At 39.0% G+C, this 15,628-nt stretch overlaps 1 protein-coding gene across 1 annotated transcript in view; it reads left to right on the top strand.

The window, feature by feature from the left end:
• Nucleotides 1-14,836, top strand: part of LOC136826074 (nephrin-like) — a 113,904-nt gene extending 99,068 nt beyond the window's left edge. Inside the window, exons 14-19 of the mRNA XM_067082989.1 lie at nt 1,901-2,014; nt 5,955-6,099; nt 6,809-7,069; nt 7,374-7,522; nt 11,769-12,606; nt 13,906-14,836. Of these exons, the coding sequence (XP_066939090.1) occupies nt 1,901-2,014; nt 5,955-6,099; nt 6,809-7,069; nt 7,374-7,522; nt 11,769-12,606; nt 13,906-14,075 (1,677 nt within the window). The 3' untranslated portion in view covers nt 14,076-14,836. The remainder of the gene's footprint in view (nt 1-1,900; nt 2,015-5,954; nt 6,100-6,808; nt 7,070-7,373; nt 7,523-11,768; nt 12,607-13,905) is intronic.
• The last annotated feature ends 792 nt before the right edge of the window (nt 14,837-15,628 follow it).

Raw genomic sequence — 15,628 nt, 5'->3', positions numbered from 1 at the left:
AACCTTATTTCTAATGTGAACCAGCGGATCTCAGAATAAAAAACGCACGTTGAGAAACGCTGCTTAAAGTATATGTAAGTCTAGGTCGTCGTTTCATTAAGCATTTGGAAGGTTTGTTGACTGTAGGAAACTGAAGAGAGGCAGTGTATGGATACAAGAGTGAGAGAGGTTAGTATAATTTTGAAAATGCTGGCTGACTGGGTAATGTCACTGTCGCCCACTGATCAGCTCAAAGAGCCATAGAACAGCGTTCTGTTTATGGTAGATGACCTCATCGAAAGCAATTTTCCTGGGGTGTCAATTACTCTAAAGGTTCAAGAATAATAGAAATGTCGTTTGTGACATTACTGACTATTTATTCTTATATATATATATATATATATATATATATATATATATATATATATATATATATATATATATATATATATATATATATAATATATATATATATATATATATATATATATATATATATAATATAATATATATATAATATATATGTGTATATATATATATATATATTTATATATATGTATATATATATATATATATATATATATAATATATATATATATATATATATATAATATATATATAATATATATGTGTATATATATTTATATATATGTATATATATATATATATAATATGTATATATATATATACCTGTCGAATTCAGGCTTTTGTAATTAGATTCAACATCAACTTGCTGTATTGACGAGCCACTTATCAGTTATAACTCCCCTTGAGTGTACGTTATTCCTGAGGTATAGTGAAATGGATGCTGAATGAATTTGTGGTTTAATATTTTGAATGTCAAAATATTAAACCACATATACATATATATATATATATATATATATATATATATATATATATATATATATATATATATATTATTTGTGAATGTAAAAAATGGCCCTGTGTATGTGGCAATAATTTATATATATATATATATATATATATATATATATATATATATATATATATATATATATATATATATATATATATATATATATATATGTATATTTGTGTGTGTGTGTGTGTGTGTATGTATACAAATGAGTGCATGAAGCAACTTTTTACAAAACAATTAAGGTTTCTAAATGAACAAAATTAATAATAATTTTCTACATATTATGGGCAGTAATTTTGTGTAACCAAAGTAAGCACTATAAAAAAATTTATATTCATATTTGCCCTATAAAATACTACAAATGTTTGAACAAGAGCACTTTAGTGATTATATTTCAAGTACAAAGCGCGACCTCTGTTCGATAGGAAAAATACACTTCTTCCAAGTTGTGCTTCTGTTCAAGATAATGTAATATTCTTAGTTCCCTTTTATCCGTAAATCGTATTAGCCCCAGTGATCAGATGTGAATATTAGTGTCCTTCATGGAAAGAAAATTAATTTAACATATTTCATAACTTCTCCAATAAAATGTACGACGTTCAGTTCCTGTACAAGACCACACATTGAGGTATTTATATTATCCATGAGTAATGAGGAAGTGCATTCTATATGAATTCAACTTCGTAGGGGGTTATTGCCGTCAGTGCACCTCACGCGGTGCACTGTAGGCATTACTTGAGGGTCTTGCTGCAACATTTCTCATTCCTTTTTACTGTACCTCCGTTCATATTCTCTTTCTTCCTTCTGACTTCCCACCCTCTCCTAACAATCGTTTCTTAGTGCAACTGCTTTGAGGTTTTCCTCCTGTTACACCTTTCAGACCTTCTTACTGTCAATTTCCCTTTCAGCACTGAATGACCTCACAGGTTCCATTGCTTGGCTTTTGGCCTAAATTCTATATTCTGTTCTATTCGAATTCAAGAACTATTTGAGAATTGATGCCCAAATTAACCTGTGCCGTGCCTACTCACCACACAGGTCGCCAGGATCAGCAGCTCTGGCGTCTCTCTGACCTGGACGCCGAATTTCTCAGGAGGTCAACCCGATGGATACACAATCAAGTATCGGCCTTCTGGGGAGACAAGATATCAGGTGAGCTTTTCGTGGAGTTAATTGAGGTTTTCGTGAAATTCATTGTTGACCTTTTTGTGAAATTCATTGTTGAACTTTTCGTGGAATTCATTGAGCTTTGCATGAAATTCATTGAGCATTTCGTGGAATTCATTGAGCTTTACATGAAATTCATTGAGCTTTTCGTGAAATTCATTGAGATTTTCATGAAATTCATTGAGATTTTCATGAAATTCACGGGCAAGTTTCATTAACCAAACGTGAAAAGGTGATATTCGAGAAGAAGAAGAAGAAGAAGAAGAAGAAGAAGAAGAAGAGAGAGAGAGAGAGAGAGAGAGAGAGAGAGAGAGAGAGAGAGAGAGAGAGAGAGAGAGAGAGAATGTGTTCGCCAAGATGCACTCGGGAGGCCTCTTCACCAGAATGATGCAGAAATTCCAAAGCCAGATGACGAAGGCCTGTGAGAGGATACATTGAGATGACAAATTATTGACCCGCGAAACTTCCGGTCAAATTTGGCAGTTCAGCGCACATTAGAGCAGTAAAGATAAAAGGATTAAAGTAAAAGGATAAAATGTTGAGTATCAAAGGTACAAATTTCATTTCCGAGTGTTAGACATGGCAGGTCATTTAGAACAGGGAATAGAGGGAAGGAGAAAGTGGGAATGCTTGGGAATATGTCAGACAGTGGGAATTTTGAAAGAGGGAAATCAATTCCTTCCACATGAAATGAGCAAAAAGTAATTGAGAGCACAGTACAACGCTACGAGAGCGTCTTTTCGATCATTTTGGGGTTTGTCTAAAAGAGTATTTATATTGCGTATGAGAACTGAAATGATTGCGGTAATATTAAATGCGTAATGCATGTATTCCAAATTCAGTACATAACTGTGAATACACCATTACCAATTTTTATGCATTTACGTGAGCACAAACAAACACGCATATGCATATGCATATATATATATATATATATATATATATATATATATATATATATATATATATATATATATATATATATATATATATATATATATATATATATATATATGTTCCACATACACAATGTAATATATATAATATATATTTTGTATATATATATATATATATATATATATATATATATATATATATATATATATATGTATATATATGTGTGTGTGTGGCAAAACTCCAAACGGGACAGAAGAAGCATGCATTGTTGGCAACATATTAAATATCCACACAGGTCGGGACCGCATGCAAAATAGAGGTGAGTGGCACAGTGTTGCCGCCGATATTATGAGTGTTTTCTGCACGCGTGCCTCAACACTAGCTCAATAGTTAAAGCATGAAATTAGGATTGGAAGTTATCTTGACTTCCACTTTGGTCGACCCTTATTAATTTAAATGTATCATCGGTGTACAAATATGTACTTGACAGGGCCTCGGTGCCTTCGGGGAAACGACAAGTGTGGACAGAAATTTGGACTAAAAGAAATGGATGACGGGGTAATGAAATGCGAAGGGCTTCACATTGGAGGAAAAAAGGACGTGAGTCTAAAAGTTGTTGCCTGAGTGAGACAAAGTGACTGGCCAAAAGAAGAAGAATTGCCTTGTCAATGACAAAACGAGATGGAAAATGAAAGTTAGTACAAACTTAAGAGAACATTCGGTCAAACCTCTTGAGGGGAAACAGGGACTGTGCAGAAGGAAAATAGATTTAAGAATAAAATATGTCTTGGAGAGATGAGGTTGTAAGAGAATGCAGACCCGGGCTGATGAGGTTTTTGAGTGTAGAGAACGAAAGAGAGACGCAGATCTGAGCGTTGCAAGAGAGGAAGGAGTCAGTGTCAATTTAAAAATATTCTCAAAAGCGACGAGTGGCGTTGCAAGAATGGCAACTGAGAATGGGAAGGGAGTGGGAATGAATGGGATTCCAAGTGGAATTTCCAGAGGAACGAGTGAGAGGGATCGTTTTTCCTGCGTATGAGAGAAAGGGAGAAAAAGATGATTGCAAGGGCTATAGAGGCGTAGCAAGGCTTCAGGCGCATATTGTTTCTATTGGGAAGGAGAGACATCAGAGAGTTCTGTGAGTCAAGACAAGCATTTATGATAGAAATACATTTGAACATTGAAAAGGGAATATGTTCGAGTATAACATTAAGATGGGCTAGATACAGTAAAGATTTTGCTAAGATGTGTAGCTGACGTGGTGTGATTCAGTGTACAACTCGGTTCATGGCTCTTCAGGCCACAGCAGAAAGTTCGGAGAGAAGAACTTGCCGTCGAAACAAAATGGATATGTTGAGTACATGCAAAAGGAAATGGAGCCAACCGCTATGATTTGTTAGCATGTCGTCAGTATGTTGAAGCTGAGATATAAACATGTGGTGAAGAGGTTGGCAGAACAGAAAAGTCTCTTGTTCTAAGTGTTTGCAAGTGGATCATGGAGGAATTGATGAGGCGAAGTGCAAGTAGTTGTTGGTATATATATAAATATATATATATATATATATATATATATATATATATATATATATATATATATATATATATATATATATATTATATAATGTACTGTATTGTGTGTATGTGTATGTATGTATGTAAAACAAACATAAATGATAGACACATAGATGCAATATATGGTAAGAGCGTTCCTCAAGAGAGATGGTTCCAGCGCTGCTTCATCTGCAAACATCGGCCACTGCAACTCCAGTCTCGTGATCTACTGTATATTCTTCAACTGCAACTTTAATTATCCATCAAAATATCCTCTCTCAGGCTTCCCTCGCCACTTAATCCATAAAGATATTAAAACGCCGTGGAGACAAACGCCATATTTGTTTCAGATCACATTTTTCCACCTTCTGCATATCTGACACACTTCCCTTCCTTAATGAACATGGAAAAGCTCTTAACAATTCACCTTCTATACACCATGCATCCTCACTGCCCTCCCAATGGTCTCTCTCTCTCTCTCTCTCTCTCTCTCTCTCTCTCTCTCTCTCTCTCTCTCTCTCTCTCTCTCTCTCTCTCTCTCTCGCGCCCACACACCTCTTCACTTCAGCTTTCAAACTTCTCACCTGACAGTTTCGTCAAGAAAAGTGGATGCATACGCCCTCTGCTTTGTCTAAAGGCACTTCATGTTCTTCCCTTCTAAATCCCGCAGCCATCTGTCTTGCTCTCGTCATCAGAATTCTGTCATGAGCATCATTATGATGACCTCATAATTCTTTCAGTATCCCCTCTCCCGTCTCTTGAAACAAATGAATAATGTTATTCTTCTCACCCTTTTCACTCGGAATATGTCCTTCGAAGAAATGGGTAGGAGGTAAAACCCCATTTTATAAAAGAAAAAGTCCAAGAGAAGACTGCAAATATATATACATTATATACCGTCCTCATCATCATCATTATCATCGCCTGCACGTCCGTGCAACACACGGAGCCTCTGTGATGTTTCCGCGTCTTGTCTTTTTGTCTTTCCTTTGTCGCCACTTCCGCAAAAGTGTCCACTCATCTCCAGCTTCTTGTCTTGGGGTTATCATTCAAGTGCCCCATAGGGGGGTAGTGCCGTCGGTGCGCTTCATGCGGTGCACTGTAGGCATTACTTAAGGTTCTTTGCGGCGTCCCTTGGGCCCGTAGCTGCAACCCCTTTCGTTCCTTTTATTATACATCTGTTCATATTCTCTTTCTTCCATCTTACTCTCCTTAACCCTCTCCTAACAATTGATTCACAGTACAACTGTTTTGAGGTTTTCCTCCTGTTACGCCTTTAGAACCATCTTACTTTCAATTTCCCTTTCAGCGCTGAATGACCTCATAGGTCCCAGCGCTTGGCCTTTGGCCTAAACTCTATATTCCATTCCATTCCATCATCCAAGTGTGTTTACTATGTGTTTGCGGGTACATATAAAACTTGTGAAGTGGAAACACGTTCAGATGTGACTGCAGCTTTCCACGGTTTCTCTCCCAGTACGCCGAGGTTCCTGGAGGCCACATGACGAAGACGACGGTCGACAAGCTGCTTCCAGACACTGAGTACTCCTTCACTGTGCAGGCAACGAACCATTTTGGCACCTCTCCTTACAGCCCCGCCATTTATGTTCATACGCTGGAAGGTAAGGTTCCGTCAAGCTGAATTTGGTGTCTTAATTATGTGATATGTCAGTGCAGACGATCTTTTATTTTGTGTTGCTGGTCTATTCCATTAGTCAAAAATGCCCGAATTCGAGGGTGTTGAGGCAATGTCCCATCTATAATTATTCGTGTTCTTTTGTTTCTGAATGGTGTTAAGATATAAATGTGTATGTATATATGTATGTATATGTATGTATATATATATATATATATATATATATATATATATATATATATATATATATATATATACTGTATATATATATATATATATATATATATATATATATATATATATATATTTATATCTTAGTAATATTTAGAAACAAAAGAACATGAATGATTATAAATGGGAGATTGCCTCGACACCCTTGAATTCGAGCGTTTTTGATTAACGGAATAGACCAGCAACACAAAATAAATGATCGTCTTTACTGACAGGAGAGGAAAAGCAGCATTTTAAAAATTTGCCAGCTGACTACCAGAGAGACCACAGCATCTCTCATAAAACCCAGTCATCAAGAATAGGAAAACTGCCAAGGTTATATTTTTTATTCTAAAGAAAGTTAGTCCCTCTTAAAGTCAGTGTCCTTCCCAAGACACCCAAATTATAACTTGAAATCATTCCTTCTTTTTCTGTGGCTTAGTGAAATTTTCTTTTTCCCACTTCTACTGTCACCCACAACCCAGGCCCCTCCAAGGAACCGACAACGCTGAAGGAGGCCTCCCAAAACACGAGCAGCAGGTTTCCAGGCAACTGGACGCAGGCAGGGGCTCCAGGAATTGGGGGGACGGAGGGAGGAGGGGCGAGGACCTTAACCCACGCCAGGTCAGGAGTGCCACGCCTTCTCTTGCTCCTCATGATCCTCACTGGCACGGCCTTCCTCATCATCAACACTGCCATCATCGCCTGCTTCGTGCAGCGGAGGGCGCACAACAGACGCCAGAGGAGTCAGTATCTATCACTGGAAAGATTATGTTAGGTTAATACGTCACCTTTTTGCCCTGGAAAACTAAAACAAAATATATCCATGGCGGTGTTAAAGAAAGATTTGGGCATTACTCTTACCAATAAATGCCACTATTAATACATAACAGGGAGATAAATATTTTCTGAAAATAGTATGTACATGCTACTGTCCGCTAATTCATTTGAAACTCCTTCACTTTCAGTCGTAGAGTAATATTCTTTATATAATTGCTTTAATTCATCTGTCACTAAACACGAGTGCTGCCTCTCCTGCTCTCTTGACAGTGCTGTCGTCCACCAAATCGAGTGTGATAGATTTGGGGGGGGAAGGAACTTCAGGGGGCTCCGCCACCAGCCCAAACCACGGTGACGTTCTGCTCTCCCTAACCACAAGGTTTTCCAACAGCTTCTCCAGGTCTCCAGTCTTTTGCCAGGTAAGTTGAGATGCATTATTGTTTATTTTCAGATATACTGGCGTCATGCAATCAGTTCAAGGATGTGAATGGTAAAATACAGATAATGTTGGTAACTCACAGTAATATTGCTTTCAGTCCTCACAAAATTCCATGTTGTGGAAACTCATCCTCTAAGAATCATCATCTTTCTTTATTGACAGTTCCGGTTCATCCTCTTTGACAGGTGGGGACCACTAAAAGACATTATTACTTGTACATTGAAGCGCCCGTAACAATCTTTAAAGGTCACACACCCGAAGCACCAAAGTTCCATAGAAAATAACTCTCTTTGATAAGTTATTTCATAGATATAAATCACAATTTATACCAGTTTTTGTTAAAAATTTCACGCAGTTCATCCCCTCAGATAAGTGCTGGTATGGTTTGGGAAAATTTGCAACATAGTTTCCTTCTGTTAAGGTCCAAAGCCATAATCACAAGGAATAAGTACAAGTCTGAAAGGTTTCAGGTTGAGTCATTCTTAATAGTTGAAGATTTATGGTGGGTTTATCATGTTCATATTTAAAAAGTAATATGGAATGAAATGTAGCTACAGAGGATAGGAAGGCTTTCGTACTTTCAGATGTGCTGTTTAAATTGTTGATTTTCTTGCTCACGCACTTCTGAAATTTCTAAAAAATCAGGGTCTTGTTATTTTTTGCTGTTGTGATAACTGTAAGATTATGAGCAGTTGTGTCACATAAATTACGAAACTTCTGCTCAAATTTCACTATACTTACGGTACGGAAAGGCAGCGGGGTTGCTGTCTGTGATCATGCGCAGCCTCAGTTCAGGAGAGTCTGATGCATCTGAAGGAGACCATTTTGGAGCAGGCAGCCTCAGGGTGGAGTCTCAGATGCCTTTGCCATGTGTGTGTGTGTGTGTAGATCTCATACCTTTAGGTAAAGAGCAAACCTTTTATAACCTGTTTTAAATCCCAAACCGTTGCTGAGAAGCAAAAGTCACAGAGAGTATTAACCCTTACTGTCTTGTGTTTCACACCCACACTTGATGCAGCCATTCTGTGAATGGTTGTGATTTCTCACCAAAACGGTCAATATGTACCTTGCAAAATGCAAAGGGAGGAAGGGAGAGAGTTGTGGTCTCTCATCAGAAACTTATGTAGAGTCAAGGGAACATATTAAAGGGAATTCTTAGAAGACATTTGTCAGTAATGTTAGATTTCTCAGAGAAGTGCCAATAGAATGAGAAAAGTGGTGCATGATGTCTGAACCGTCAGCCCCCTGCCCAGAGTGAAGTGGAGCGAGTAGGGGTTCACTGCTTGTGTCAGGATCATAATAAACAGAACCAGAAGTCAAAGAGAGATTAAATAATGGTTGTCCCTGGGTGGGCGCTGAATTGCCAGAGAATATCACATTACTCTAGACCAGTGGTCGGCAACCCCCGGCCCGCGGGCCACATCCGGCCTGCGAGGGATTTCGGTCCGGCCCGCCAACTTAACACCTGGACACTAATTATCTAACAGTTGTTAACCAGTTTCAGGAGTTTTGCACCTGTCATCGACAAATATTCACCTGATGTGGAGAAGTTATCGAACAATATGCAGAAACAAGTGTCTCCTCAAATAACTTCCAACTGTGTTTCGTTTGTAGCAAGGAAGTTGCATTTTTTGTGCATTGTATTAGTTGTATCCTGTTATTCCTGCCGTAAAGTAAGGAACCTTGTTTGAATAATATTACATCGACTTAGTTGTTTTTTCTTTAAACCTCCAGACCAAGGCAGCCTTCTGGACAGAATGGTGTGACGTCAAGAAAATTTATTATAGTACATTTGGTATCATGGCCCTCCTCAGAGACACAACATAGCTGTCTGGCCCGCTCCTCCAAAAGGTCGCCGGCCCCTGCGAGTCTTCTAGACACTCCACCGCGTGAAATAGCATTAGCATAGCATCCCTATTCTTTCCTTCCTGGGTTCCTAAATAAGCATCATTTGGTTTTGTTTTCCCCTCACTACTTGACATGTTAACCCAAAAGATTATCGTTTAATGCTGAATAGGTTAACTGCAAATAATTTCCAACAAAGTACCTGTCATCACAACCTTTCATTACAAAAGACCACTGGCATAAAAGAAACCTTCCATAGTGAAAAAATATGAAATTACTCAAGTTTGAAGTTGCCATGTAACCTCATGATATACTGTGTGTATGAGCACATTGGATACGGGGCCCAAAAACTGCACATTTCATCATAAATCATACAACGAAACCAATGCAAAAGTCAAGGAAAGGCAGGATGCAAGTTAAGCCATCTGTGGATGAAATGGTGAGTCCTGACGGAGTACAGTTAATTGGTGGAGTTGTGCATCCAATCATGGAGTTTTGTTTGTGCACTCGTGGCACTTGTCAGTGAGGCCTTGTGTTGTCAATGACTCTCAGGGGAGCTTCTTGCACAGTGTTCACTATTTTTGGCTACCAGTGATTGTGGTGCCATCTAAGTAGTAGTAGTATTAAAGAAGTTCAACCAGACCACTGAGCTGACTTTCAGCTCTCATAGGGCTGGCCCGAAGGGTTAGAATAAAATACCACTTAGGCACACGTTCTCATACTGTAACCCATACACACAATAAATACATTTACTCATGCTTCCACACTAAAAAGGTATATTAAAATTCATAATAAGTTAAGTAATATTTTTAAAAAATTTAAATTTAAATTCGACAAATGCTATAAGGGTTTTCGTGCTTTTATTATTTACTTATTTTTATATTTTATTAATTAAACCACGGTGCCTCACGAACAACAGAATCGGAACGACTGAGAATGTAAAAGACTCTGACAAAATTTCATTCATAAGATATGATATTACCTTACTGGGGATATGTTTGTTGAATGGCTGTGAGGACCTGCCATCAGCAGTGGGTCAGTCATGAAATTCAAAGTCTATGATCGGTCATGGCCAGGAAAAGAGAGATGGAGAGGAAAAGAAAGAGGAAGCGTAATGAATTAGTCCTCCTTAAAGTGCATGAATCACACTGTCAGAAGGTACCTGTGACTCCTCAGGAATTTTCTGTAACCAAAAACTAGATCTTGTGCCTTGATGTGTCATTCTTTTGACACATTGCCTTGGTGTCATAGTCGGAGGGAGATGAGGTTCCCATTTTCTTTTCTTGTGATTGACGGTACTTTAAAAGTATTTGAAATGACGACATTTCAGTTTCTTGAGGCCTTTGTATGCTGTGTGTTTTCTTTAAATTGTCTAGTTTTTCGTTGACAATCCCAGTTTAGCTTCTCTTGCCAACATGCTAATGTTTAAGGGCACAATTTGTACAGTCTAAGAGTTGACCCTTGTCAGGTAATTTGTCTTTTCCCTAGAATTGAGACAAGTTCAACTCCTTTGATATAATTTAAAGCGTTGTTTGGTAACATTCACTCTAATACCATTGATTACCATGATTTATAGAGAATTTACCAACTGATTTTTAAGACAGTTTAAATCAATTCTTTGTCGCCTTGCAGCAGTCTAAAACATTTTTTTACATTTGGTCAATGACTCATTTTTCGATTTTCGTAAGCTGTTCTTCACCGAGTAGGCTTTTGAAATGAGCGACAATAGGATCTATTTTAACATTCTGTCTCCTTTTCCCTTTGTTACTTTTCCAGTTTTGTATATTTGGTTCAGCAGTTGTTTATACCTGAGCCATTCGTTATTTATCAGTAACAATTTCCTTTGGCAGTTCCGGTTTGTCACCTTTTCTTATGTTTGTATTCATGATGCGAATAAAGATAAGGTTAGTCTAGGGTGAACTCCTGCCCTCAAGAACGTCTTACCAGCGCAGGAACAATTCGGCCATTTTTTCGGATACTGCGCCTATAAAATCTACCTGAATACACACCTTAACCTCAGGCCCGTTTTCTTTGTATTAGTCGTCACCTGTATGTCAGTTAAAGACCCAGAAAGGAAATGAAAGACAAAAAATGTTCAGTCCTTGTCTGGATGCTCTGAAATGGCCTTGGCGATCATACCTAAGTTAATATCATTGCCCAGTTCCCCCTTCCGTTGCAACTCCATCCCAACCCTAAATGAGCCAATGAACTGGAGTGTCGAAACGGGGGAACTGAGTGAGGGTGAGTTTATGACGATTGATAACAACTATCATTTATTTAATAGCATTGACTATCAGACCATACTTTTCATTACAAGTCGCTGTCAAATTTCAGTTGATTCTACTTGCGTTACCAACTGTAACTCAGTGTTTTTTCATCAGGAGGACCAACAGAGAACGGAAGAAACGGCCAATTTCACCACCTTTTCCACCATCAGCGCCCCACCTCTGACGCCACTCCTGAATGGTGGTGTCATCACTTCCGACACCACATTGCTCACCATTAGCACCAGTCGCCAACGGAACTCTGCCATCAAACAGAGAAGCAGTTTCCTTTCCAAGTCGTCAGGTGATGCTGTTGTCATGGACACCTCCTTATCAGCCACCTTTGCTCAAAATGACTGCGGTGGGATCAGAGGTCCTGAAAAGCCGAAAGAGAGAGTCGACTACAGCTCAATAGCAATGAATTATTTTCCGACCGAACCAGATGCGTGTTCCCAGAGTTCTAGTGTCTATGATAATGCGTCCTCTCCTCATCTTTCAACCAAAAATACTTCTGTTCATTCTGATTCTTCTGCAGAGGAGGAAGAGGATGAGGAAGATGACGACGATGAGGAAGAGAATGAAGAGGAGGAGGAGGAGGAGGAGGAGGAGCAAGATGATCTCTTCTCCTTGCGATCAATTAGCAGTAATACTTCAAGAACCTATCGCCCTAGTCTTATGCGCCCTTTGGTCTCAAGTCTAGGCCTTAGGGACGAGCTTCATGTGAAATGTCTTCCATCTCCAGAAGTACAGCTCAAGGTCCCAACCACAGATGAAGTTCAGCACAGGCTTCAAGAGCATATCCAGAAAGACCTAGACCTCCATAAGATGCAACAGCAACAGCAGCAAGCAGCATTCGCTAAGTCTCAGGAATACTCGAGTTTAAGGCCAGCGGGTGTGAACAACCTTACTTCTGGCAGTTTTAATGCGAGATGCCCCCTTTCCTCTTTTGCGTCAGGTAAGTAAAGTGTTCTGTTTTCTGGTGTCAACACAGATCACACAATCTTATACTTTGTTTGTCTAGTCATAATTTATTGAAAGTTTACCAGAAACTTTCGAAATTAACGATTCATATTGAATTTCAGGTTTGTGCTTTTAAGAAAAAAAAAACGTATTCGAGAGTATTTTTATTCTGTCATTTGTGTCGTTGAAAATAAAAACGGTGCTTCCCACGCTTTGAAATGTCAAAAAGGTATGAAGTACGCTAAAGTTTGTGTGTGATGACCCATGAAAAATGTACTCAGGTATCAAGAAAATGGAGCAGGTACACCTCCATTTAAGAAATGACAAAATGCAATCAAGTAGAATCTTAAATTCCAGGCTCCAGCTCACAAATGAAAATAATGCTGGTGCCTCAAGGGTACAGACCTTCCATCGGTTACAATTAAACATTGGAGAAGCCAACTGAGACTCCGGAATGCCTATTGATCTCTCTCTCTCTCTCTCTCTCTCTCTCTCTCTCTCTCTCTCTCTCTCTCTCTCTCTCTCTCTCTCTCTCTCAGGTTACGTGACTGTATGAGATATTGGAACGAAATTATCTACATTTTGTTCTAGAATGATCTACCGTTAACGAAATATAAATCTGTTAAAAAATGACAATCATCAGTGTTGCATTATTAGTTCTTATTTCATTTATAGTCGTCACGGTTCCTGGAATCAGTGAAGGCTTTTCAGAAATGTGAAAGTAAACTCTACATTTAGGGAAAGTGTGCAAATCAGTGGCATCTGGCTTTTCCAGTTCCTCTTTGACCAGATTAATAGTTTCCGGGTTCTTATCCTGGTTACAGCCTCAGTTATACCCGAATATTAAAACCCATTTCCCTCAGTGATGGCAGCCATCCAGTAGGATGATGCTACTTCTGACTCACCTTTCCTGCCCCTAGCAATCAGAAGAAAGGTGAGGTTTTCACATGCACGGTTGTCTAATCCACAGTTCATTGAAAAAAATGATGACACTCTGCCTTCCCTTACATCACTTTGTCAACATTCCTGATCAAGTATCTGAACTTGATGAGAACCAGACTAAAGGTAGAATATTTTTTCTGGAATTTTATTGAAACTGGTTTTAAAAAAAAAAACATTTCCATATAACTGCTTTTTTCTGCGAAGTTCTTTATCATTTATTCGATCACTCATCAGAATCTCGTTGAATTATGAAGTTAATTATCATCAGCCTTACTGTATTACAGACTCCGTAAAAAAAATATCTCAATTTCTTTACAAATTCACTGAATAAGATTTTTTCTTCATTCCTCAGGTTCCCCACCCCAGTACACCACACTGCAAGGGCTGCGTCTACCTAGCAAAGCTGTGCAGCCCAGAACAGCAGCTGCAGTCACGAATGAATACGAATACGGGTGGGCGTTCCCTCTCAGTGGGGGCTCCCCGCGGGGAAATCGTCTCCTCTGTATGAAGTCGTGGGGATAATCAGACCCCAAAACCAAGGGACTTTCCAGCTTCTGGCGCCTCGGAGCTCTGCGCATCCCGTCGCTCCTACCTTGCCTGACGCTCAGCGTAGAATCCTACAGAATGAGTTGACTCGACCTTCTGAGGCACGTGTCCAGACTTTACATCTGCCCAAATCGAGTGGAACATCTTCCTTAGGAACCGTGACTCCAGGAGTGTCGAGCTACCGGCAGGAAAATCAGCGGTTCCTCGGGCTACAGCAGTAGTACGCAGTCAATAGTTCAAAAAAACCCCGACGAATATTCACCGCAAAAACTGATTAGCCCAATACCCAGCTCCCAGGCAGACAAAGGTGTCCACCTAGTGGACCTTCTACCTCAACCCAGACTGTTCCAGAAGCAGGTGTCGAGGGAAACTCCTCTGTGTGTCCTGGTGCCTCCTGCTGTGGAATGCCGTTACCCCCAAAATAACTCCGGAAGAGATTCCAGCACAGTGTCCATATCTAGGCGAAATAGTCAAGATGTTGAAGAAAAGAGATAGAGTATGTTTATACATAGATATATTGTTTCCCATATTTTCAAATATTTTCAAATATTTTAAAGAACCTTTTTATCTTCTTTAGTGGTCGAAGAGGTCCTCAAGTTGGGTTTTCACTTTGTGATGATCATTTCCTGAAATAAAAAGTCTTCGTCATTTCAGATTTTGCACCAGCCACTGTCTTGTGATTGATGTGAGTTGAGGAGATTTTAAAATCGATAATATAATATGTCTTACTTGAGATATTGTCTTGCATTTAAGTTGAACCCCCACACTCCATTATGTCTTTGTCTCTGACGTTTTGTGTAGCAGTATTCGACTTTGACAATAAAAGGTTTCTACCTTCAAGTTGTTAACTAGATTGAGAAAGTTTCAGGGAAATTTCTTCTGAGCCAGAATATACTGTACATCTGAGGCAAAATGTAACAGATGAAAGCCGAGATCGACCAGCAAGAATAAGCTATCTGAATCAAAGGGCAGACTCATAGCGACAATCTAAGTAATCCAAAACTGGTTAAGAATATTTTGTTTGATAGCTGACAAACTTTCTCACTACATTTTTTTAACTTCATCAGAAGATGAATATAATAGCATGAACTAAGATCTGAATATAAGAGAACCCCTGGACCCCTCTCCATTCTTGAGGCTTATATGTTAAAGGAAAAAAAGCTGTACAATAACCCACTGTAAAAGGAATTGTTCACGTTTCCTAATCTCATCAGAGCAGCCCCGGTTCCCCCAGAACATTACTTGGTACCCAATGATTATAGTAGTTAAGAAAAGAAGGTGAAAATTGTCGTACATAAGCACTAGTTTATTGTTAAAGCAATAAACCAGAGAGACAGCATTATACTGAAATGCCATGTTACTTGAAGGCTCACCTGCCAGCAAGCTGCCGAGACCAGTCATTCTGAGCGAACACCCAGCCGCGTCTATTCTAAACCTGCCGTATCGCTCCTGTGTGAACGCGCCTGCAAAATCAAGGCTTGTGTAATTACCTCAGTGAAATAACTATGTTTTTAATGACTGAAACGCTG

This window comes from Macrobrachium rosenbergii, chromosome 40 (assembly GCF_040412425.1).
Source record: "Macrobrachium rosenbergii isolate ZJJX-2024 chromosome 40, ASM4041242v1, whole genome shotgun sequence".
NCBI classification, from domain to species: Eukaryota; Metazoa; Arthropoda; class Malacostraca; order Decapoda; family Palaemonidae; genus Macrobrachium; species Macrobrachium rosenbergii.
This window is presented reverse-complemented; position numbering and strand designations above follow the sequence as displayed.